The sequence below is a fragment of the Lepidochelys kempii genome, chromosome 6 (genome assembly GCF_965140285.1).
Source record: "Lepidochelys kempii isolate rLepKem1 chromosome 6, rLepKem1.hap1, whole genome shotgun sequence".
Taxonomy (NCBI): Eukaryota; Metazoa; Chordata; order Testudines; family Cheloniidae; genus Lepidochelys; species Lepidochelys kempii.
Window position 1 is genome coordinate 11914366 of NC_136385.1, and position 24313 is coordinate 11938678.

General features: G+C 51.1%; 1 protein-coding gene across 8 annotated transcripts; it reads left to right on the forward strand.

The window, feature by feature from the left end:
• The first annotated feature begins 1246 nt into the window (after positions 1 to 1246).
• Positions 1247 to 23632, forward strand: LOC140913646 (uncharacterized). 8 transcript variants are annotated; one of them, XR_012159634.2, is made up of 9 exons: positions 2176 to 2494; positions 3254 to 5337; positions 6213 to 6291; positions 7986 to 8193; positions 8908 to 9144; positions 10059 to 10160; positions 20291 to 20475; positions 21893 to 22493; positions 23082 to 23171. XR_012159634.2 is itself a non-coding variant. In XM_073350387.2 (8 exons), exons 3-8 carry the CDS (start codon positions 3416 to 3418, stop codon positions 23615 to 23617), a joined length of 3084 nt encoding a protein of 1027 aa, XP_073206488.2. In that variant the 5' UTR covers positions 1247 to 1873; positions 2382 to 2494; positions 3254 to 3415; the 3' UTR covers positions 23618 to 23632. The 8 variants fall into 8 exon arrangements, 5 of the variants coding, with proteins under 5 accessions (XP_073206488.2, XP_073206489.2, XP_073206492.2 ...); XR_012159635.2 differs by having other exon boundaries at positions 22088 to 22493; XM_073350387.2 differs by lacking the exons at positions 20291 to 20475; positions 21893 to 22493 and adding an exon at positions 1247 to 1873 and having other exon boundaries at positions 2382 to 2494; positions 23082 to 23632.
• Positions 23633 to 24313: the final 681 nt, after the last annotated feature.

Sequence of the window (24313 nt, forward strand, 5' to 3'; positions counted from 1 at the left end):
ATTATGCAATTATCTTAAAAACAAGAAGTGTGGGGTGTTTCTGTGGCCTATGGTTTCTGAGTGTTGAGGCTTCCACACTCAGGTCATGTTTCCAAGCTTTTCTCCCCAACCAGGAGAGCTAGAAACAAGGGCTGCACAAAGGTTTTTGGGGAGATAGGAAGAACTCTGAAGGGAGGCCCCAGAGGAGGGGTGGCTTGAGAGCAAGCCTGTTCTGCGCTCATCCTGCAGCGGTGGCTCCCATCCTGTGGGGCTGGGGCTGTGTCGTGAACGAGGGGCAGCTGGGCAAAACCTGGACAGCACTGTGACCTCCTGTGCCAGGACGCAATGCCACTCGGTTTGGATGCCCTCTCAAATAGGGGCTCTCCGGGGCAAACTAAACCATCCCTTTCCCCTCCCTGCCACCCCAAGGCAGCACTGGTAGAAGCTGATTTTTCCAAAAAGCAGCGTCTCTTGTCATCACGGGATTCCAGGAGCTGGGACTTTGAGGAAAACATCCTATCGTATTGAGAGAGTTGGCCATGCTGCTACTCCAGGCAACAATAGAGGCACTGGGGATAATGTCCCCCTCCCAGCCGTACCTGCTGGTTTCACAGTATCTACATAGGGTGACCATATGTCACTTTTTTGACTGGGACAGTCTGTTTTTTAAGCCTTGTCCTGGCTGTCCCAACTTCTCCGGCAAAAGTGGGCATTTGTCCCATTTGCTCTTGCCAACTTGATCATCAAGAGCAAATGGGACAAATGCCCCCGGTGCCCACAGGGGAGAGGGGTGGAGAAGAGGAGGGACACAGCAAGTGGTGCAGGTGGGGGCGGTGAGGAGTGTGGGTGCGGCCAATGGTGGAAAAAGCCAGGGGACAGGGAGCCTACCCCAGGAGAAATTTCACCCGCCACCCATGCAAGTGGCCATGCCAGCCCCATGCAGGGGTTCGGGCAAGGGGCAGGCAGGGCTCGGGCCAGCCCTGCACTGGGGGAGGGGGAGGACTAGCCCCATACAATGTCCTATTTTCCCTTTGGGAAATATGGTGTATATTTGCAGGCAGCATGGGTGAAATGGTCACATTTTTACTCTGCAACCACCAGGGCTACAAAACGCCCTTTCTCTTTGCTGGGGGTGGCAGGGGGAGTCCCCCGTGATCGCGTGACTCCAGGAGCTGGGGATTCCAGCAAACCCCCCGCAATGGTGCAATGGCGCACACTTTCCCCAAATCGGGAAGCTGAAGGGTTAAAAAGCTTGGAGGAGGCGCCTAAATCTTTCGGTGCCTGGGGAAAGAAGGCCGTGTTTACAGAGGGACGGAAAATGGAGGGACCTTCCTGTGCCAACCCCTCCCCGGACACCTGGGTCTCTCCGGGGCTGGCTTGGGCGTACGGGGGCGAGTCCCACTGTGAGCGCAGGAGGAGAAACAGCCGCAGAGGCAGGAAATCGGGGGCTGCAGGGCCGGGCGTGGGGCTCGGAGCCCAACCGGGGCTGGAACCGGACCCACCCCCCCGCCCCCCCCAGCTGAGCCAGGTCCGGGCCGCAGGAGAGCTCCGGGGCAGGGGGCTCAGTCTATGGGGAAGCAAAGCAGGGCGCTGGCTGGAGATGGGGAAATTGTGAATGATGATGGTGCAGCGAAGGCAGAAGGGCTCAATGGGCATTTCTGCTCTGCCCTTGGAAAGACGCTCCATGGAGTATTGTAATTGTGCGGTATGTAGAACTGCCAGGGGTCCCGTTTTGTCCAGTCGAAAAGGGGACCGGACACTCAACGTCCGGTTATCGGTGTAACCGCAGGCAGCCTCTCCGCGCAGAGGGCGGCAAGAGCAGCAGCTGCTGCTACCTGGGGGAGCTGCTCAGCTGTTGACGGAGAGAAGTGGTTCCAGCCTCCAGCAGACTGAAGTAGGTTGGATACTGGGGCTGCCCAGAAGGGGATCTTGTCTGCCCTTCCCTCAGCCATTGCCCCTGCCTCAGCCCCTTGCTCCGGGGACCGCCCGCCCCCCTGCCCTGCTGCGCCCCAGTTGCCCTGGCTCCTTACTCTGGGGACCGACTTTTCTGAGCCAGAGCCCCACTGCTGTGCCCTGATTGGGCAGCCAGGCTTCCTATCAGCTCCTCCCAGCCTGGCTCTGCAGGTGGCAGGTGAGTGGGGGAGGGGGGCAAGCAACGGAGGGGGGGAAGGAATGAGGGGGGCAGGCTTGGGGAAGAAGCGGGGCCTCAGGGAAGAGGTGGAATGGGGTCTGGGGAGGGGAAGTAGAAAGTTGGCAACCCTAGCCCCAGACCCTCACTCTGAGGACCGACCCCACCCCCCACACACCCCGCTGTGCCCTGATTGTCCCCACCCCGCCCCTTGCTCTGGGGACTGTCCTCCACCCCACTGTGCCACGATTGATTTCTCTGACACAACACTCAGCAAAGGTTTGAACAACGGATGCCGTGTGTTAAGAGTCAATATAGTCCAGAAAAATGAAGATGATACCTGAGAACCACCTTTATGACAGAACTGTGTACTCTAAGGAATGCCAGGTAACTGATTTGTAAATATAAACATTGTCTGTGATGGGGATGTGGTGTTGGATTATGAACTAAATTCTTTGCATTCTCTCTTCTGGGTGGGTTTTTTATTGTTTGAAAGGTTAAAACAAATTTCAGAATATATTATCTTAATACAGTCGACTTAATATATCAACATGGTAGTGTCTTGTTTTGTTAATCTGGAGAGCAGCTGGTTTCAAATGTAAATTATATTGTTATCTTATAGTTTTCACATCAGTTTGTCACTGCTTAATAATACTCTCCCAAACATGAAAAACGGTGACACCTACGTAAGCATGCAGTCTTAGGTTTGATGTGCTAGCTGCACCAGTTAGTGCTGTTCCCAGAATGGTGCTCATAGAATCATATGAAGATTAGGGTTGGAAGGGACCGCGGGAGGTCATCTAGTCCAACCCCCTGCTCAAAGCAGGACCAACACCAACTAAATCATCCCAGCCAGGATGCAAATATGCAGAGATGCCCTTGCAGAAACTGGTCAAAACATCTCTGTTAACTTTAGCTCCACTGAAAAATAGCTTATGACAAAATATAGAGGATGATATAATATAATAGTCCTGTATTAAGGGGACCTGGGCAGTCTCTGGTCAGAAGTATTGACCAGACTCTAAAAGTCCAGGTACTGCAATTTTCTATCTTCTTCTAGTGTCCTGTAACAAATAATACCTGAAATTAGAATATATATCTGTCAGAATAACATATTTGATTGACTCTTTGAATTAACTTTTTTAGTGCGCAACCACAAGCAGAGGGGAGCAACTGGCCTTTAAAGAGTTAAGTGCCTAGCCAGCAGGCTTCAGCGGTCAGCTATGTAGTTAACATCGCGGCATCCTCAGTCGACGCTCTTTTATCTGGTGGCTAAACTGCGCTGCAGTCAGACTAGTGCGAGGTGAAATGGCAGCACCTGAAAAGAGAAAGATTCAAAGGCTGTGCTCTTTTAAAGACAAGTGGTTGCAACTCCCAGCATATCGGAATTGGCTTATGAAAGCAAGTGAAGACTCGGGGTATTGTTCTATTTGTCGTGTTCAATTCACGGTTAAGTTTGATTCTGTAAAAGCTATCAAGCATCATGCGGAGACACCGGGTCACAAAATCAAAGTACGAGCACAGGTACGGTCTAGTACTATGGATAAATTCTTCATAAAGGCTGATGCCTCTGAAGAAGAACACACGTGCGCAGCTGAATTGCTTCTAACATATCATGGAGTTAAACACCAGCACAGCTACCGTTCTCAAGATTGCGGAAGTACGCTGTACTGCTCCATTTTCACTGATTCCAAGATAGCTTCCAAAATTCACTGCAGAAGGACAAAAATGGAGGTTTTGATCGAGAAAGTACTAGCCCCCCATTCATTGAAACTGGCTGTGCAAGACATTGGATCAACATCGTTCTCAATAGCGATGGATGCTTCTAATAAAGGGAACACAAAATTATTCCCAGTTGCCGTCCGCTACTTTAATAAAGATAAGGGAAGCTGCATGTGTATCATAGACTTTTTTGAGGATGCAGACGAAACATCAGAGGCAATCGCAAATAACTTAAAAAGTTGTCTTCAAAATGCCGGTCTGATACATAATCGAATTGTGGCATATGGAGCAGACAATGCATCTGTTAATTTTGGAAAACACAAGTCTGTTTTCGTGCACCTAAAACGAATGTTGGATTTACCAAACCTTGTGCCAGGCCATTGCAGTGCTCACATACTACACAATACGGCGAAACATGGCTTGAAAATGCTCTCTTATGATGTAGAGCACTTGGTCATCAACGTTTTCAGTGAATTCTCGTCCAGTGAAAAGAATATTAGTGAACTTAAAGAGTTCTTTGACTTCATGGGGACAGAATATTCAGAAATCTTACCCCATATAGCTACACGTTTTCTGACCCTTTTCACTGCAGTAGACAGGTTACTGAAGAATTGGCCAGCACTCAAATCTTACTTTGTGAGCAAAGGAGAGGAAAATGTGTGCCGTGCAATATGGGCCTTCCTTTCTGAGCAAGAGCATGCAGTGTCCAACGATGAAACTCTTACGCTTCCCGAGCTGTACATCTATTTTGTGCACAACATTATGAGCCAATTTAACAACACCATAAAGGTTCTTGAGAGTGATTACGTTCAGGTAACTGAACTGTATACTAAATTCAACAAGCTGAGGAGAGAGATTCAGAATCGACAAGAAAGAGGATTCTATGGGTACAAGGTGACACAGTTCTTGAAGAAACTACCACCTAACAAGCAGAATAAATTTGTTGGAGATGCCCAACGGGCTTACACACGTATGGTACAGTACCTGGAAAAGTGGTTTGATTTCAGTGAAAACTCTTTCTATAAGTTGTGTGCACCCCTCAATCTGGACAGACCTCTTGAGCTAGACGAACTGTGTGCTTTGACGACAAGCTTGGGCATTCAAGTGGACGGAGATGAACTATTTACAGAAATGTGTACGTTGAATGATGTGCTACCGACCCTAAAGAATTTGACAAATTCTGCTGAATCGACACTGCGTCGGCAGTCACAAGAGCCCCACAATGTCTCCGAGGTGTGGGTAGAATTCTTTAAGCGCTGCGAGGCCCCAAACTTACTTAAAATTGTGCAGCATGTGCTTGCTACCCCACCCAGCAACACATTTGTGGAAGGCATTTTCAGGGTTATGAAGAACTTGCGGACCGACAAAAGGAATCGGCTCCAAGTGGACGTGGCAAAAGCTAAGCTATTCGTGCACTTCAACTATCAAATGACCTGTGCCGAGTTTGCTGGATTTTTGAAGACGGAAGCGGCTAAGGAGCTTGTGGGAACGGCAAGAAAATATCAGAAGTATAAATTTAAATAGGTTTTAAATTGCTATTCTCATGAAAGTGCTTTGGGGCTGTACTAGGGAGTTCCTTGCACTGTTTTTGTTTTTTAATGTCTCGTGAAGTATAAAGAAGATATAAAGGTTGTATGAAATGATTATACAGCATCTGGTGACGTCCAAAAATGTACAACTTGGCACCTAACCGTATATTAAAGCACACGCAGAAAAGCAACCTGGTTTTCAGAGGTTTTGTGGGTGCTCAGCACCACTGAAAACCGACTTAGCTTTATGAAAGTGTCCAATTGAGGTGCCTAATTTTAGACGGTGAGGTTTGAAAGGTTTTGCATACGTCCTTTAGACTTGATAAGTGATTAGGTTCCAATAGAACAGAATGGATAAACGTATAATGTTTTTTTGTTATGCCTGGAAATATTTACATCTACCTTGGGTTTATGCAAATACTATTGCACAGATCAGATCAAAGAATAAAATCTCACCATCATTTTCCTGTGTACTATGTTACCAAACTCTAATTTCATTATAGGTCAGTGGGGAGATTAAGGTCATGTCCACACTTGAGATGTTACAGTGACACAGCTGTACCAATGCAAGATATAAGATCTCTTGTGTAGCCGCTCTGTGCTGATGGGAGAGAGCTCTCCCGCCAACATAAAGCACTCTACCACTCATGCCAGTGAAACTTATGTCACTCGGGGGGGTGTTTTTTTTCCACACCCTTGAGCAACATAAGTTTTGCTGACATACGTGGTAGTGTAGTGTAGCCTTAGTGAAATCAGGAAAAGCTCAGTACAGTGGGACACTGAAGAGAGAGAATGGGAAAGGGGAATGTTAAAAGGCTCTGCGGGTGCTAACTATGCTTTTTTTTCCGAGCCAGAGCCCAGCCGCTGTCCCCCGATTGGGCAGACAGGCAGGCTCCACATGAGCTTCTCCCAGCCCAGCTCTGCGGGTGGCAGGTGAGTCCCGGGGGGTGGAGGGGCAGAGTGAGTGATGGAGGGTGGGAGGGGGAGAGGAGCAAGGGGGAAGAGGTGGGGTAGGGGGCGGAGCCTCATGGAAGAGGCGGAGCATCGGGTGTGGGGCAGGGGTGCCCGGTTTTTAACAGTTGGAAAGTTGGCAACCCTGATCGTATGACAATGCTGGAATACTTTCTAGACTTTTAGTAACCAAGGAGGACGTTAAAAAAAAATGAGTAGGAATAAACTTTTAAAAGTCAGCAAGCCCAGATATCTCACACTCAGAAGTCCTGAAACAGGTGAGTGAGGAGATCTGTGGCCTGCTGCTGTTCATTTTTAATATGTCTTGGAATACTGGGGAAAACCCAGAAGACTGCAAGAGAGCTAATGTCCTGCCAATATTTAAAAAGGGCAAGTTGGACAACCTGGGTTACCCTGATGTCAATCCTAGGCAGAATAATGGAATGGAAAATAATGTCAGATAAAGCATTAAAGGACGGGATTATAGCTAAGGCAAGTCATCACGGTTTTTTAATTGAAAATGAGTCTTATCAGATCTGATTTCATTCTTTAATGAGGTGGCAAGTTTGGTTAAAAAAGCTAACTGCGTAGATGTAATAGACGTAGACTTCGGTAAGAGGTATTTGATTTCGTGACGTCCAACGTTCTGACGTAAAATTCAGCCTATACCATATCCGTAAATTACACGCTAAGTGGATTAAAAACTGGCTGACTGATAGATCTCAGTCATTAATGGAGAATCCTTACTGAATGACGGTGTTCCTCTTGGGGTTCTGCAGGCATTGGTCCAGCGCTTTCATTTCATTAATGATCTGGAAGTAAATACAAAATCACGGCTGACAAAATATGCAGGTGTCCCAAAGATTGGCGAGTGATAAATAATGAGGACAGAATAGTTATACAGAGCGACCTGGATTTCAATCGAGTCAAATGCAAAGTTATACATCTAGGAACAAGGAAGGCAGGCCTTGCCCCAGAATGAGGAACTGTATCCTGGAAAGCAGTGCCTTTGAAAAGGATTTATGGGTCAGTGGATGAGCAACTCAACAAGAGCTCCCAGTGTGATGCTGTGGCAAAAAGGGTTTATGCGACCCTTGGATGTTTCACCTGTGTATATGGCATTGGTGAGACTGATACTGGGATGTTGCAGCCAGTTCTGGTGTCAGTGTTTTTAAAAAGGGTATTGAAAAAATTGGAGAGGGTGCAGAGAAAAGCTCCAAAAATTATTTAATGGCTGCAAAAAAATGTTGTTGAGTGAGAGGTTAGGGCTTGCCTAGACGTAAATAATCCAGAATAAGGTGGTATACGTGGGGGGTGCGTGGGTGAACATAAAACGGATTAACTATTGATTAAGTCTACGTGTGGACACTCTTATTCTAGAGTTAGCTCAATCCATTTGTGTCCGGGGTTGGGATAGCAGGATGGCTGCAGATCGGGAATGAGGGGCATGGGCAGAGCTGTGTCTGAGGGAAGCTTTGATAGACACAGACTGGCTCAAGCCAGGATTATTGGGCTCTCTCTCCCATGAGCCCCTGCAGCGCCCCCTGCTGGCCGTGGGGTCTGTGTCCCCTCCATATCTCAGTGGGATATTCCCTGCCATCTCCCCTCTCAGACCCAACTCTTCCTAGAGGGTGCCGAGCTCCAGTTCCACGTTGACATGTTTGGCTCTTTCCCAGGTCGTGGTGGGTGTGAACATCAAGGAAGAGAACTCAGAGAAGATGGCATCCTCTGGGGCATTATGGGAATATCCTGGCTTCCAGCTGAAATGGCTGCAGCCCCATCCTGAGTGTGTATCCAAGGATGCAGGACAGGGTGAACCTCCAGGACCCCAGAACAATGCACTACATGTCCCCAGAGAGGCGCCCCAGCCCCTCCAGGAAATAGGTATGGGGCAGAATGCGGGGGGCTGACAAGGGACAGGGAGGGGAGTGACCAGAGTTGGGCATATGGAGGGCACAGGCTGGTTCGGGCAGGCCGCAATGCTGTGGCCACATTGTGGACAATTCAGTGGTCTGCTGGTGTCAGTGCAGGGAGGGGATGTAACTGATCAGCCCCGTGCCCCACCCCTGAGCAGGGAGTCTCCTCCTTTGGCTGAGTTACAGCAGCACCCCCAACAGGATCGGGGCCCCGTCATGTTAGGCATGGCACAGACACACAGTGACTGGGGACCTTGTTGTGCCAGGCATTGCATGGACACATACGACCAAGATTGGGGCCCCGTCGTGCCAGGCACTGCACAGACACAGTCCCTGCCCTGAAAAACTCATGTCTAAACAGACAAAAGTTGGGAGGGGAAACAGAGGCGCAGTGACATACCCAGGGTCACACAGCAGCTCCATGGTGGTGGAGCCAGGAATTGAATCCAGGCGTCCTGAGTCCCACCCCACTACCTGCCCCGTTATCCCAGGCTGCATCTGCATCTGCCCTGCCTTCCCTCCCAACTACCCCTATGTGGCCCCGTCCTCTCACAGCCCCTCCTTGTCCCCAGCCACCCTGGATTCTGCCCTCGCTGCAGAGTGGAGTCCTGGGTGCCGGGGCCATCGCTCGCCCTCGTCAGCCTCCAGCTGAGCCATACCCAGCTCTGTTTCCTTCCGTCAGCATTTCCAGCGCTGCTGCCTGAGCTCAACTCCTCTCCCCCACCTGCGACGGAGGAGGGGCAAGGGTCCCTGGAGCAGCCAGCACTGAGAGGAGAGTCCCGGACACTGCAGGGGCCGGTGCAGTTTGAGGACGTGGCTGTGACCTTCACGGAGGCGGAGTGGGAGCTGCTGGATGAGGAGCAGAGGGAGCTGTACAGGGACGTCATGCTGGAGAACTATTGGAGCCTCCAGTCGCTCGGTAAGGGGCTGTGTGTCTCGGGGGAAGGTCTGGGCCAGCTCCTGGTGCCTGGGATTCGGCCCCGGAAAGCCAGCAGCCCAGGGAGAATCTGAAGGAGCTCGGTATGTTTTAGTTTGTCCCAGAGGAGTTAAGAGGTGATGTGATCCTAGCCTGTAAGCACCCACACAGGGAGGAGACTGCTGGGAAGAGAGGACTCTTTAACATCCAGACAAAGGCAGGGTCTGACTGGGAGCAGATGGGAGATGAATTCTGGCTGGGAATTGGGGACCAGTGTTTATCTGGGAGGGGAATGAACATTGGGAGAGCTCCCCTCAGGACAGGGTGGATTCTCCCTCACTGGGAGTCTGTCAGTGGAGATGGGGCGTCTCTGTCCCAAAGCCCCGCTCCAGCTCAGCCAGGAGTTTACTGAGCCAGAGGCAGGAATCGCTGGGAGAGATTCTCTGGCTGGGTTAGGCAGGAGGCCAGGCTGGATGAGCACATTCTTCGATTCCCTTTATTTCTATGGGGTCAGCCCCCTGGTGCCTAGTGTGCAGCGCCTGTCACAGAGACGCTGTCACTTCCTATCTAAAAGGAGATCCAGGAATGGACCTGCCTGGTGTAAATCCCTTTCTGGGGGCTGCCACATCTGCCTGTCCTTGTTCTTGGGGATGGGCTCTGGTACCGGCCCTTGGCCAGGCTGCCGTCGGGGTAGGGGAGAAAGGAGGCACTACCCTGCCCACTCCCTGTTGCCACTACACACCCACAGCCTCCCTGAGAACATGGCTTCCTTGATCTCAGGCTCTCCAGCAGGGGTCACCCTTCCCACCATTCCCAGTGGGTCCCAGACATCGCTTCCCTCCCATGGGGATCACACCTCCCCCTGTGCCGAGAACCCCACCCATGTCACCTCTGTCCTTTCTCTCCCCCACGCACAGGGTTCCACATTCCCAAGCCAGATGTAATCTCCTGCATGGAGCAAGGGCAGGCGCCATGGGTCCCGGATCCCCTGCCCACCCCTAAAAGGTGCCACAGTACAGGTAAGAAACATTGGATCAACTCGGACCCACCATAATCCCGAACACAGAACTGGGATGCAGCTCTCCCACTCGTATTGGCAGAGGGGCTGGCGCTGCTAGCTACGGAACGGCAGCTCTGCCAAGGGGTGTTGTAACTAGATTAGGGTGACATTTTTTGGACAAATACAATTTTCACTAAAAATGTATTTTTTGTGGCTCCAAAACTATTCCTGAATTTGGGTTGAATTCAATTAGAAGTTTCAGCTGGAAAAAAAAACATGGGAAACACTCAAAAAAAAAAAAAAAACAACCTCTCAAGGTTTTGAGGTGACCATTTTGAAATGTTTTGTTTCTACTTTTCTGAAGTTTGTCCAATTAAAAAAAAGAAAAGGGTGAAAAACACCCAAAAACAACTGAATTTAAACAAAACACTTTTTAAAAAGATCAGTGTTATGCCAGCCAAAAGGTTTCTGTAGATCTGAAACCAAATTTTTTCAAGTTCTCTAGTTTGAGCAAAAAATTTGGAAAAAAAAACAAACAGTTTTGGTTCAAAACTAACACACATTTTTTTGTGGGGGGGATTTTTTGGTTGAGCCTGTGAACTACAAAATCAGTTATTCATTCAGCTCTAATTATAGTCTAACAGCTTTGCTTCCACGGTTGGGCAGGCAAATTTGCAGGAAAATTTTTCTACACAGTTTGGAGAGTATCGGGGACTGCCTGAGCACAAAGCCAGGAAGCAGCTACTCGATGGGGATTTCTAAGCTGTATCTAACAGCTCAATCTCTGTCCCCCACAAAAATGGCGTGCCACATCCCCTTCAAATTATTATAGTATGGTTAACTTCAGATCGGGGCCCCATTGTGCCCGGGTGCTACATAGACATACAGTGCCTGAGATCGGGGCCCCATTGCACTGGGTGCTGCCCAGACACGCAGTGAGAGACAGTCCCTGTCACAGAGTTTACCCTCTAAATAGACAATACAAAAGGAAGGATTATTTTGGTTGTTTTACAGGTGGGGAACTGAGCCTCAGAGAGAGAGTCAGTGCCCTGGCTCACTAGGTGCATTAAAAGAAAGTAACTTGTGCTGGAGATAATTTACTTATTATTGTGATATTTTGCATGTGGTGTCATTGCAGGGCCCTGTCACTCCAGACATTGCACAAATACTGGACCAGAAGGCAAAGCGCTGCCCTAAGAACTGCAGTCTAAAAATACCACTACAGGAATGGTGCCGGGGGGAAAGGGTTGGAATGGCATCACATATATTGGTCTAGCAGCTGTAATTCCCAAATGCCCCATTCCATGTTTTTTCCATTGGTTTAGGGCAATCCAGGCTGTTTGGCTGAGTCCAGAGGGCTCAGGGGTTTATGTGTGATTGACCCAAGTAGAATGGAAGGTCAAATAAGGGACAGGAGTGGGTTTCTCTGGCCCACTGAGAAGATCCAAGTTGTGCTCCCCTTCCCTGACGAGTCTGCCCCTGCTCTGCTAGCCGGGTATAAAATGGCTGGATTTCACTCCAAAACTATGACTTCCACCCTGGGCACTTCAGTTCAGTCTTCTTCGCAGGCAGCCGAAAGGGGATTTCTTTTTATACTATATTCTCCCAGCATGCTTTGCCACGGACAAGGCTGTTTAGATGGCTGTCATGGTGGATTGTATTTCCCAGCATGCCTTGTCACAGGTAGGGCTCGTAAAATGGCTGCCATGGTGGATGAAGCTTCCCTGAATGCCTTGCCACAGGCAAGACTACAAAGATGTCTTTGTATTATAATGGTGGAAGGTTCCTAGGATAGGGCCGAGTTAGACAGCCCCTCACGGCTGGCTTTCCTGTGTTCCAGCCAGCGTCAGGGCCACGAGAGGTGGCAAGGAGCTGAGGTGGGGGCAGTAGGAAGCTCCCGAGAGGGTGGCGCTGCCCCATGTCCCCTCTCCACAGCCGCTGAGCCCATGGGAGCAGTGCCACCGCTGCCCCAAATGCGGTAAAAGCTTCCTCCCCACCTCGGCCCTGCAGATGCATCTGGGGAACCGTTCTGTAGAGAGGCCATGCCCGTGCAGTTCCTGCAGGCTGCAGTTCAGCCAGGGTTACAATCTGATCAAGCACCAGGCCCCGCACATGGGGGGAGCGCCCCTACTGGTGCCCTGACTGCAGCCGGTTTCGCTGTCAGAGCAACTCCATCATGCACCGCTGCATGGCCCATGCCTGCACCGAGACCGCCAAGAGCGTCACCGGAAGCTCCAATTTTCTCAAGTGCGGGGCCCGCACGGCCGGCCGGCCGCATCTTTGCCACCAATGTGGGAAGAGCTTCGTCTCCAGGTCCCACCTGCAGGTGCGCTGCCTCAGCCACAGCGGAGCGAGGCCCAACAAGTGCCCCCAGTGTGGGAAAAGCTTCATCCGAGCTCTCTCCAAGCTCATCGGGCATCAGCGCATGCACACGGGCGAGCGCCCCTTCACATACCACGAGCGTGGGAGGGGCTTCAGCCAGAACTCGCACCTCGCCCAGCACAGGAGAGTCCACGTGTCCTGATGGCCCAGGTGGTGCTGGGTGGCCGGCGTGGGACGGCACTCATTGCTCACAGACATCAGACATGGTTTAGAAGAAGAACAAACACACAACCCTGGCAAACTGAAATGGGCAGCTCTGTGCTGCGTGGGTCTGCCCGTGAGCCTGCCCTTCAAAGTGAAAATAAAATAAAGCATCATTTTAAAGAAATATTCCATGGGCAGCACTGACTTCAGATACTGGAGGGTAGGTGGGTGCTAGGGCTCCTGGGTGGTAGGGAGGGGTTGGGGAAGCCAGAAGGTAGGTGGGTGCTAAGTAGGGGGGATTGGATGGATACAGGGTGCTTGTGGGAGAGCTGGTGGCTACTTGGAGATAGATGGCGTTGGGGGAGGGTTGAGAGGTGCTGGGGGAGTAGTTGCGTGCTTTCATAGCTGGATATTTTGGGGGGGGGGTCCTGTAGGACAGACTCTTGGATGTTAGGAGTCTCCAGGGGTGCTGGAGGGGGTGTTAAGGGGGTACCTGGGGAGGGGGGCAGTAGAGGTGCTGAGGTTGTTGTGGGTGGGGGTATGGACGAAGGTTGAAGGAGCTCTTTGAGGGTTAGCAAGAGATCAAGAAGGGGTATTGCTTTCGATGGGAGATGGATACTCACAGCTGTAATGCTAAGCATGAGCAGAAGCTGCTGGCAGGATCGGGGCACTAATAACCCAGTAATTATTGATCATAAATAAAGCTGCGATTGAGTCACAGAGGTTAGGGAAGTCAAAGAAGCCGTGACTTCCAAAGGCCTCCATGACTTCAGCCAGCACCGGCTGGGAGCTGCAGGGTCCCCTGCCACCTCTGCCGTGGGCAGCACAGGGGCACCCCCGATGCTCCCCTCTGCTGCAAGCAGCACAGGGGCACCCCCCCAGCTCCTGCCTGCTGCCCACCGTGGGCAGCAGGGGGAACCCCCACAGCTCTGGGCCACCACAGGAGGCAGTGGGACCCCCGCAGCTCAGAGGCCCCAGCAGAGGGGGACCCTGGAGCTCCCAGCCACACGCAGCTGCCCAGCCAGTCCATTTTGTCAAGGATATTTTTAGTAAAAGTCAGGGACAGGTCATGGACTTCCGTGAATTTTTCAATATTGCTGGTGACCTGTCCGTGACCTTCTAAAAATATCCATGACAAAATCTGAGGCTTAAACGTAAATAATAATTCAGAGACACAAAACAAGCACTGAAAAGGACATTCTGAGGAAACATTTTTCAGCATTGGGTCCAAAGGGGGATTAATGGCCTCGACTTAACTGGCAACCAATTAACTCAAGGTGAAAAAACAGACAAAAAAAAACCCTAGTGAAGACAAGTCCATGTGCATGGACGCTGCTGTCAGCTTTCAGTCTGGCTACATGGGGTTAGCTTGCACCTCTCAGGCTTTGTCAACAGACAGACATTACCATTACTATATTGCTATGGTGAAAACAGTACAATTCCCACCCACCCCCGAGTGAGGATGCTGCTGTACTGTTATAAAAGTGTTTAAACTGGGAATACCATAAACCAGTGTAAGGCACCTTTATACCAGTATAACTGTATCCACACCAAGCATTGTACCCGCTTTAGCTACACTGGTGTAGATTGCATCCCTTCCCACAATACTTAAATCGGTACCTAAGCTGCATCTAGGCCAGCCATTGCAAGTGCAAACTAAAACAATACAAACCAGGTTTAAATTTATTCAGATCAGACTAGAAGATGACAGTGGTCCCTTCTGTCCTTATAATCAATGAATTGGGAAATTGAATGGAATAACTATCGTGGAATAGCTGCCTCTGAGGACATTTCTGTTCTTTTTGGGATTTTTTACTCTGGGCGGGGAGCTCTGTGTCCGGAGTCGGGGCTGCTGCTGGGTTCCCGGTGGGGAGCGTGCAGCCAAGAGTCCGGGGGCCAGCCATGCTCCCAGCAGGGAGCCTCAGTGAAGATGGGCTCCCAGCAGGAAACAGGGAGCCGAGAGTGCAGGTGGCACCCAGGCTCCTTGCGGGTAGCCCAAGCGACAACCTGGCTGGGCGTGGAGAACCAGAGGGGCAGCCGGGCCTGACTGGGAGCAGGGAGCTGAGACCCCAGCGGGCAGGCCAGCTGGGAGCTAACATAGGTCAACTTAAGTTTTTAGCATAGACCTGGATGTATGGAAAGTCTGGACCACTGATTCCCCCCTCCAATTTTGCAGAGACCTGTGGGCTCCTTCTCTTCCCAGGCTGTGATGCCCTCACCCACGTGGTGCTTTCCTGCGGGAACCAGGGCCTGGGTTTCCCCATTACAAGAAAACCTGCAATTCCCACGCACTCCTCAAGTGCCTGCGGGAAAGCAGCACACGGGCGAGGGCATCGGGTGAGAAGAAACCGCACCGGAGTGAATCCGAATTGGCTGTGCTCTTTGTGCACAAGGAGGACGCCCCCTCCCCAAGGGCAGGGGAGGGTTGCGGGTGCCATAGCCACCCCAAAACTTGCTTTAGTCCCCCCATAGCCACCCCTTAGCACTGGCCATTCTCCCACCGCCCAGCTGTAAAGGCTGAGCAGAGAGCGCAGAGGCTGCTGGCCAGGCACCCAGCTGCAATGCGGGGAACATACTCCCCTAAGGGATGTCTGTGTCCCAACCACGTGCTCCTCTGAACCTGGCAGCTTTCCCTTAGCCCTTAGTTTAAAAACTGTTCTACAACCTTTTTCATTTTAAGTGCCAACCATCTGGTACCATTTTGGTTTACGTGGAGCCTAATAAATCTAAACCCCTCCTCCTCCCTACACTATCGTCTCATCCACGCATTGAGACCCTGCAGTTCTGCCTGTCTGACTGTCCCTGTGTGAGGAACTGGGAGCATCTCAGAGAATGCTACTATGGGGGTCCTGGACTTCAATCTCTTACCTAGCAGCCTAAATTTGGCCTCCAGGACCTCTCTCCTATCCTTCCCTATGTCATTGGTACTGTGGCAGATTGCCGACACTACTACGATGGGTCTCACGCTTTCTCTTCTGGGGGGGGGGGTTCAGGGCACCATTTCTTGCTCCTATTAAGTGCCCCACTAGTGTCCTAGAGGAGGGGAGTGGAGAGGAGAGGAAGGGACCCGGGCCCACCATCTACTGTGGGTCCCAGCCCAGGGGCCCTAGGGATAGCAGTAAACCACTAGAACTAGCGGTTCCTTCCCCTGGGCTACGTCCTTCTCCTGCCCTTCAGCTTGTGGGGCTTCCTGCCCTCCCTCTGCACAACCCAGGTGTCCCTGTACCCAGGGTCTTAGTCTTCTTAGCCCACCGCAGCACTTCTCCAAACTCTCCTCTGCTTCTCTCCAAACTGCTCTCTGCTTCAACCAATCCACTCTGCTTCAACTCCTCCAAACTGCTCTCTACTCCCACATCAATCCACTCCACTTCAACTCCTCCTCTTGGCTGATTGAAGCAGGGGGGTTTTATCATGTGACTGGCTTCAGGTGCTTTAATTAATTTATAGCAAACTTTCTTCCCTCTCCAGGGAATAAGGCTCCCTTCTAACACTCTCCTGCTGCCCTCTGGCCATGCTGTATCACAGTACCTACATGTACCATGATCACCAGCTCCTGCCCAGCACCACACATAGGCCTATCTAGATGTCTTGAGAGGTCCGCAACCTTCGCACCAGGCAGGCAAGTCACCATGCGGTTCTCCTGCTCATCGCAAACCCAGCGATCTATGTTTCTAATGATTGAATCGCCCATTACTAATTCCTGTCTCTTCCTAATAACTGGAGTTCCCTCCCCCAGAGAGGTATCCTCAGTGTGAGAGGATACCCCAACATCATCTGGAAGGAGGGTCCCATTTCTCTCTGCTCTAGTTGGATGTTCTCCTGTCCTAAGGCTTTCACCTTCCTCCACAGCACAGAGGCTGTCAGACTGGGGGTGGGACCGTTCTAGTGTGTCCCAGAAAGTCTCATCTATGTACCTCTCTGTCTCCCTTAGCTCCTCCAGCTCAGCCACCCTGGTCTCCAGAGCCCATACGCAGTCTCTGAGGGCCAGGAGCTCCTTGCACCGAATGCACACACATGCCACCTGCCCATAGGGCAGGTAATCATACATGCTGCATTGGGTGCAATAAACTGGGTAGTCCCCACTCTGTTGCTGGACTTCTGCCTGCATTCTCTTTTTACTCCTGAAGCTTGTTCCTTTGTTGTTGTTTTGTTTGTATCAGGGGGTGGTTTGGGCTTTAAGTTTAAAGAAGTTTAAGGAATGGTAAGTGTATGTAGCTCCCCCCCCCCCCACTCTCTCCCTGTAAACTTCCTCGCAAAACTCCCGTTAGTCGCTTCTGTTTGCTAGCTGCTCTGGTCGCTTAAGAGCAGGCTTTTTAAAGCCCTGGTCTTCCTGAGTAGCCCCGGCCCCTGCTTAAGGGTTGATGGGTGCTAAAGGGCTTAGGGATCAAAGCTTCGTTAAGAAGCTTTCAGTTCTCAGCTTTGCCTAGCAGGCCACTAGGCTCAGCGCCCACACCCTGTGCCCCTGCCCAGACATAACACAGTCTATCCCCCTCTAACGTCCCCCCCCATCCGCCTGACCCATAACCCCAGCTCCCTGCCCCCACTCAGCACAAACAGGCACTCCCTGACTCCCCTCCCCCCTGCCATGGGGGCTGTTGCACTCATTGGTGCAAGGAGCATGTTAGGTCTCAGAGGGAGCTGGGAGGGGAAGTTCTCTCTTGTGGGACTTGTCCCCTTGAGCATAAGGGCCAAGGGGGGGCAGCATCTCTCCCCTGGGGCTCCTGAAGAGGGACATACCTGGGCTCCTGCTCCAGTGTGTCTGTCTGCTCTGGTCTCTTAGTCTGCCCCTCCCAACTAGGGATACGTGTGCCGTCTACCGTGTGCAGACGGGGGAGCGTCCCTACCAGGGCGCCGCCTGCGGCAAGCGCTTCAACCACAGCTCCACGCTGGCAGCGCTCCGGCGCATTCACACCGGGGAGCGGCCCTACTGCTGTGGACAGGGCGGGGAGAGCTTCACCTACAGCTCCGTGCTGGCCAAGCACCAGAGCGCCCATGCCGGCCTGCCCCCCTTCCCCTGCGCCTGGTGCAGCAAGAGCTTCGCCTCCTGCCCAGTGCTGGCCACGCACCAGCAGGTCCGCACCGGTGAGTGCCCTTTCCACTGCACTGACTGCGGCAAGAGCTTCTGGGGGAGCTCCAGCCTGGCAGAGCATCGGCGGCTGCACACCGGGGAGCGCCCCTTCTGCTGCCCCCAGTGTCCCAAGGCCTACACCTCCAGCTCCATCCTGGCCAAACACCTGCGCTCCACTCATGCTGGCCCCGCAGTGCGGGGAGGCCTGCACCTCCCTGGCAGTCCGGACCAGGCATCCCACGGCACAGAGGCACCCAACCGCTGCCCTGACTGTGGCCACGAGCTGAGCTCCCGCATGGCACTGGCTAAGCACCGGCATGGCCACACTGGGGTGCTGCCCTACCAATGTGGGGGCGTGTGGCAAAGCCTTCAGCCGGAGCGTGGGGCTGGTGGAGCCCATACTGTTGCCCTCTCTGTGCCCACGGATTCTGCTCTGGCTCAGAGCTGCGCTCCCACCTGCTCACCCACTCCAGGGACAAGCCCCACATTTGTGGTGCCTGCGGGAGGGCCTTTGCCCGCCGTGCCCACCTGGCTGGGTGCTGGCACACCGGCGAGCGGCCCTGCCGCTGCCCTGACTATGGCAAGGGCTTCTACAACAGCTTGGTGCTGACCCGGCACAGAGCCAGCCATGCCACCCACTGGCCCTTTGCCTGCGCCAGCTGCGGCAAAGGCTTCAGCCAAGGGCTCGGACCTGCTCCGGCATCAGCGCATCCGCACCGGGGAGTGGCCCTACCACTGTGCCCAGTGCGGGAAGGGTTTTGCCCACAGTGCTGGCCTCCCGGTGCACTGCTGGACCCACTGGGGGCAGGACGGTCCCAGGGAGGTGCCTCCCAAAGAGAGAGAGCCTGTCACTGACTCATAGCTGCACTGCAGACCTCGAGCAAAACCAGCGTTGGGCCCTAACTGAAGACCAGGGCCATGTCTATGCAGCAGCGTTGGCTGCTCTTGCCATTTTCGGTGCATTGCCTTGTCATGTAGAGGTGGAAGCGCCTGAATTGATGTGGTTATGGCGGAACCTCAGCTTCCATTTCAAAACAAATTGTCTCTTTCTAGCCCCTGTGGCTTTGGGGAAAAGAACCAACCTATGGTCAGATCACCCCAAGTTATACCAGTGGTAGGACCTAATGATCTGGGTGGAAATAACAGGCAGCGTTTGTGTTGCTGCATTACCACCTCTTGCCATTTTTATTCCCCACCGTGCAATGTGTGGTGGGTTGTGTTGGTTTTTTAAGCCACCCGTTCCCAGAGTCACATAATGATAGGAGAAATCCGTCTGTGCATCGATCCATCTATTCCCCTCTCTCTAGATATAGATATATCCATCCGCACATTGCACACACCCCCTTCTCTTTCTTAGGGTCAACTGGCATTTTTTTAAAAAAAAGTCAGTTTCTGGTAGAGCTGGTTGGGAATTTTCCAGGTAAAGGCTTCTTTGCTGGAAAAGGCCTGTTCGTCGATAATGCACCTGTTCGCGGGAAAGGGCTGATTTCAACAAATCTCCCAATTTGAAAAAAAAATTGAATAAACAATTTGGAGTTGTCCGCATTTTTGAAATGAAAAGTTTCATTTTGTGGTCCGAAATGACTTTTCACTTCCAAATTTTAGTTAATTTATTACTCAAAAGTCAAAAATCTAAACAAAAGATTTTAAAACCATTGAAACGAAACGTTGATTGACTAGGTCCAAACCAATATGTGAAAGTGTTCAAGATTTGGACTTTTTATCCCAATTTGGGACAGGGAAAATTTTTCGAAAGCTCAAACTCTTGTGGGACTGTGGTCCAGCTCTAGTTTCTAGTCCTCATGGGGATTGAAATTGGAAAATCATAGACTATCAGGGTTGGAAGGGACCTCAGGAGGTCATCTAGTCCAACCCCCTGCTCAAAGCAGGACCAATCCCCAGTTTTTGCCCCACATCCCTAAATTACCTCCTCAACGATTGACTAACAACCCTGGGTTTAGCAGGCCAATGGTCAAACCAGTGAGCTATCCCTCCCCTAAAATATGACCCCTAAAGGCTCCAAAGCCAGAAGGTGAACAAACAGAACTCCCAAATGTATTATTTTTTTAAAATCCAGTCACTCGCTATTTTGGTGACAGGTTTCAGAGCGGCAGCCGTGTTAGTCTGCAGCAGCAAAAACAACGAGGAGTCCTTGTGGCATCTTAGAGACTGACACATATATTTGGGCATGAAAGCTTATGCACAAATAAATGTGTTAGTCTCTAAGATGCCACAAGGACTCCTCATTGTTTTCATTATTTTGGGGGGCCCTGTGCCCCCTGATTGGAGAGTGCTATATCTGTGTTAGGACAATGCAAAACTAATGAGGGAGCTCCGGCGCTCAGTAGAAATAACCCAGGGCAATGTGAGTGTTTTGGCTGCCAGGCCAGATTGCTGTGTGGAATTAACAGACTTGTGAGGCGGTGCCTGGCTCAGACTGGTTTCCGTGAATCTCTGGATGGGGAGTGAAGTAGCTGGGCTGGGACTGCTACTGGAAGGAAAGAATTTCCAGTAACTTATTACAATTATATTATTTATTTATTGTATCATGGTAGCACCTCGGAGTCTAAGTCAAGGACCAAGACTCCATTGTGCCAGGCACTGTACAAACAGAACAAAAAAATCCTGCCTCACAGAGGTGACAGTCTAAACATAAGACAAGAGACAGAAGATCCAGACAGACAGAAGAAGGAGCCCAGACAGTCGTCAGTGCGCTGGTCTGGAAATTGCTTATTGTCGGGTAAGGGACAGGGCCCTGGCCACGGAGGACAATTTTATTCATTGTGGAAATAAATAACACAACTGGGTGTAAATGCTAGCCCTGCTTGGTGTAAATCCCACCCTTTGCTGTACTTTTCTTATTCTAGTTTGCATGTAGGTGGCTACATGTAGCTAGCAACCCTGCAGTGATCCTGATGCTCCTGCTACGAGTCCATAGGCTGTAAATAAAAATTAATACACTTTTTTTTTAAATCTGGGAATTGTTCCATTACGGGAGTGTTCTAGCCTCCATGGAGCACACAGTGTTGGCATGAGATTTTATTGCAAATCTGGGGATTGGACATGGACCCAGCGTGTTCCCAGTCTCCAAACCCTGCCAGTCCTGTAGGGCTGGGCTAAGGGAGGGGCCTTCCTGTTCCACCCCACGACATCTCATGGCTCATGTGTGAGCAGGGTGAGTTCCCGTCTGCAGCCCCGGAGGATCTCCCTAGCTAGGCAGTAAGTGGGGGCATGAGGTGCAGGGGAGACGCAGAGAGTTGCAGCCAGAGGTGGCCCCAGGAAGGGAGAGAAACAGCAGATTAGTAGAGCTGGTGAGCTTTGGAGTTGCAAAAGAGTTCTTAGAATTAGTCCATAGTTTGAGTCCAATGTTCCATACCAGGGTATTCCAAATGGGACTGGAGATCTCAATCTTGCAGCTCAATACTTCCCCGGATAAAGCATAAGCCAATTTGAATAGAAAGGATCAGGTCCCAAGAATTCTTTATACAGGACCTCGACAGCACAGAGTTCTTGAATGAACAATAGGTCTTTGATGTAACTTTCTGTTTCCCAAACATTACTGGTAATTAACTACATGGATTAACATAAGGTAATTTATCCATTAAGCAGTTCATCACAAACTTTAAAGAGACATATAGACAGGCCAGTCCTTGCCTACAGACAGCCACCCAACCTGAAGCGAATACTCACCAGCAACCACATATCACACAACAGAACCACTAACCCAGGAACCTATCCTTGCAACAAAGCCCGTTGCCAACTCTGTCCACATATCTATTCAGGGGACACCATCACAGGGCCTAATAACATCAGCCACACTATGCCCTGGTCTACACTAGGACTTTAGGTCGAATTTAGCAGCATTAAATAGATATAAACCTGCACCCGTCCACACGATGAAGTCCTTTATTTCGACTTAAAGGGCTCTTAAAATCGATTTCCTTACTCCACCCCTGACAAGTGGATTAGCGCTTAAATCGGCCTTGCCGGCTCGAATTTGGGGTACTGTGGACACAATTCGATGGTATTGGCCTCCGGGAGCTATCCCAGAGTGCTCCATTGTGACCGCTCTGGACAGCACTCTCAACTCAGATGCACTGGCCAGGTAGACAGGAAAAGAACCGCGAACTTTTGAATCTCATTTCCTGTTTGGCCAGCGTGGCAAGCTGCAGGTGACCATGCAGAGCTCATCAGCACAGGTGATCATGATGGAGTCCCAGAATCGCAAAAGAGCTCCAGCATGGACTGAACGGGAGGTACGGGATCTGATCGCTGTTTGGGGAGAGGAATCCGTGCTATCAGAACTCCGTTCCAGTTTTCGAAATGCCAAAACCTTTGTCAAAATCTCCCAGGGCATGAAGGACAGAGGCCATAACAGGGACCCGAAGCAGTGCCGCGTGAAACTGAAGGAGCTGAGGCAAGCCTACCAGAAAACCAGAGAGGCGAACGGCCGCTCCGGGTCAGAGCCCCAAACATGCCACTTCTATGATGAGCTGCATGCCATTTTAGGGGGTTCAGCCACCACTACCCCAGCCATGTTGTTTTACTCCTTCAATGGAGATGGAGGCAATACGGAAGCAGGTTTTGGGGATGAAGAAGAAGATGATGATGAGGTAGTAGATAGCTCACAGCAAGCAAGCGGAGAAACCGGTTTTCCCGACAGCCAGGAACTGTTTCTCACCCTGGACCTGGAGCCAGTACCCCCCGAACCCACCCAAGGCTGCCTCCTGGACCCAGCAGGCGGAGAAGGGACCTCCAGTGAGTGTACCTTTTAAAATACTATACATGGTTTAAAAGCAAGCATGTGAAAGGATTACCTTGCCCTGGCATTCGCGGTTCTCCTAGATGTACTCCTAAAGCCTTTGCAAAAGGTTTCTGGGGAGGGCAGCCTTATTGCGTCCTTCATGGTAGGACATTTTACCACTCCAGGCCAGTAACACGTACTCGGGAATCATTGTAGAACAAAGCATTGCAGTGTATGTTTGCTGGCATTCAAACAACATCCGTTCTTTATCTCTCTGTGTTATCCTCAGGAGAGTGAGATATAATTCATGGTCACCTGGTTGAAATAGAGTGCTTTTCTTCAGGGGACACTCAGAGGAGCCCATTCCTGCTGGGCTGTTTGCCTGTGGCTAAACAGAAATGTTCCCCGCTGTTAGCCACAGGGAGGGGGGAAGGTTGAGGGGGTAGCCACGCGGTGGGGGGAGGCAAAATGCGACCTTGTAACGAAAGCACATGTGCTATGTATGTAATGTTAACAGCAAGGTTTACCCTGAAAGAGTGTAGCCACTGTTTTATAAAATGTGTCTTTTTAAATACCGCTGTCCCTTTTTTTTTCTCCACCAGCTGCATGTGTTTCAATGATCACAGGATCTTCTCCTTCCCAGAGGCTAGTGAAGCTTAGAAAGAAAAAAAAACACACTCGCGATGAAATGTTCTCCGAGCTCATGCTGTCCTCCCACACTGACAGAGCACAGATGAATGCGTGGAGGCAAATAATGTCAGACTGCAGGAAAGCACAAAATGACCGGGAGGAGAGGTGGTGGGCTGAAGAGAGTAAGTGGCGGGCTGAAGAAAGGGCTGAAGCTCAAATGTGGCGGCAGCGTGATGAGAGGAGGCAGGATTCAATGCTGAGGCTGCTGGAGGACCAAACCAGTATGCTCCAGTGCATGGTTGAGCTGCAGCAAAGGCAGCTGGAGCACAGACTGCCACTACAGCCCCTGTGTAACGAACTGCCCTCCTCCCCAAGTTCCATAGCCTCCACACCCAGACGCCCAAGAACGCGGTGGGGGGGCCTCCGGCCAACCAGCCACTCCACCACAGAGGATTGCCCAAAAAAAGAAGGCTGTCATTCAATAAATTTTAAAGTTGTAAACTTTTAAAGTGCTGTGCTTAAAGTGCTGTGTGGCATTTTCCTTCCCTCCTCCACCACCCCTCCTGGGCTACCTTGGTAGTCATCCCCCTATTTGTGTGATGAATGAATAAAGAATGCATGAATGTGAAGCAACAATGACTTTATTGCCTCTGCAAGCGGTGATTGAAGGGAGGAGGGGCGGGTGTTTAGCTTACAGGGAAGTAGAGTGAACCAAGGGGCGGGCGGTTTCATCAAGGAGAAACAAACAGAACTTTCACACCGTAGCCTGGCCAGTCATGAAACTGGTTTTCAAAGCTTCTCTGATGCGTACCGCGCCCTCCTGTGCTCTTCTAACCGCCCTGGTGTCTGGCTGCGCATAACCAGCAGCCAGGCGATTTGCCTCAACCTCCCACCCCGCCATAAACGTCTCCCCCTTACTCTCACAGATATTGTGGAGCACACAGCAAGCAGTAATAACAGTGGGAATATTGGTTCTCTGAGGTCTAAGCGAGTCAGTAAACTGCGCCAGCGCACCTTTAAACGTCCAAATGCACATTCTACCACCATTCTGCACTTGCTCAGCCTGTAGTTGAACAGCTCCTGACTACTGTCCAGGCTGCCTGTGTACGGCTTCATGAGCCATGGCATTAAGGGGTAGGCTGGGTCCCCAAGGAGAACTATAGGCATTTCAACATCCCCAACAGTTATTTTCTGGTCTGGGAAT

Bases quoted from the DNA above. Each gene is read 5' to 3' on its own strand.
- LOC140913646 (XM_073350387.2), top strand. From the start codon at position 3,416: ATGGCAGCACCTGAAAAGAGAAAGATTCAAAGGCTGTGCTCTTTTAAA. The intron at 5,338-6,212 runs GTATAAATTTAA...TTTCCGAGCCAG, and splicing joins ACGGCAAGAAAATATCAGAA to AGCCCAGCCGCTGTCCCCCG. The intron at 9,145-10,058 runs GTAAGGGGCTGT...CCCCACGCACAG, and splicing joins TTGGAGCCTCCAGTCGCTCG to GGTTCCACATTCCCAAGCCA.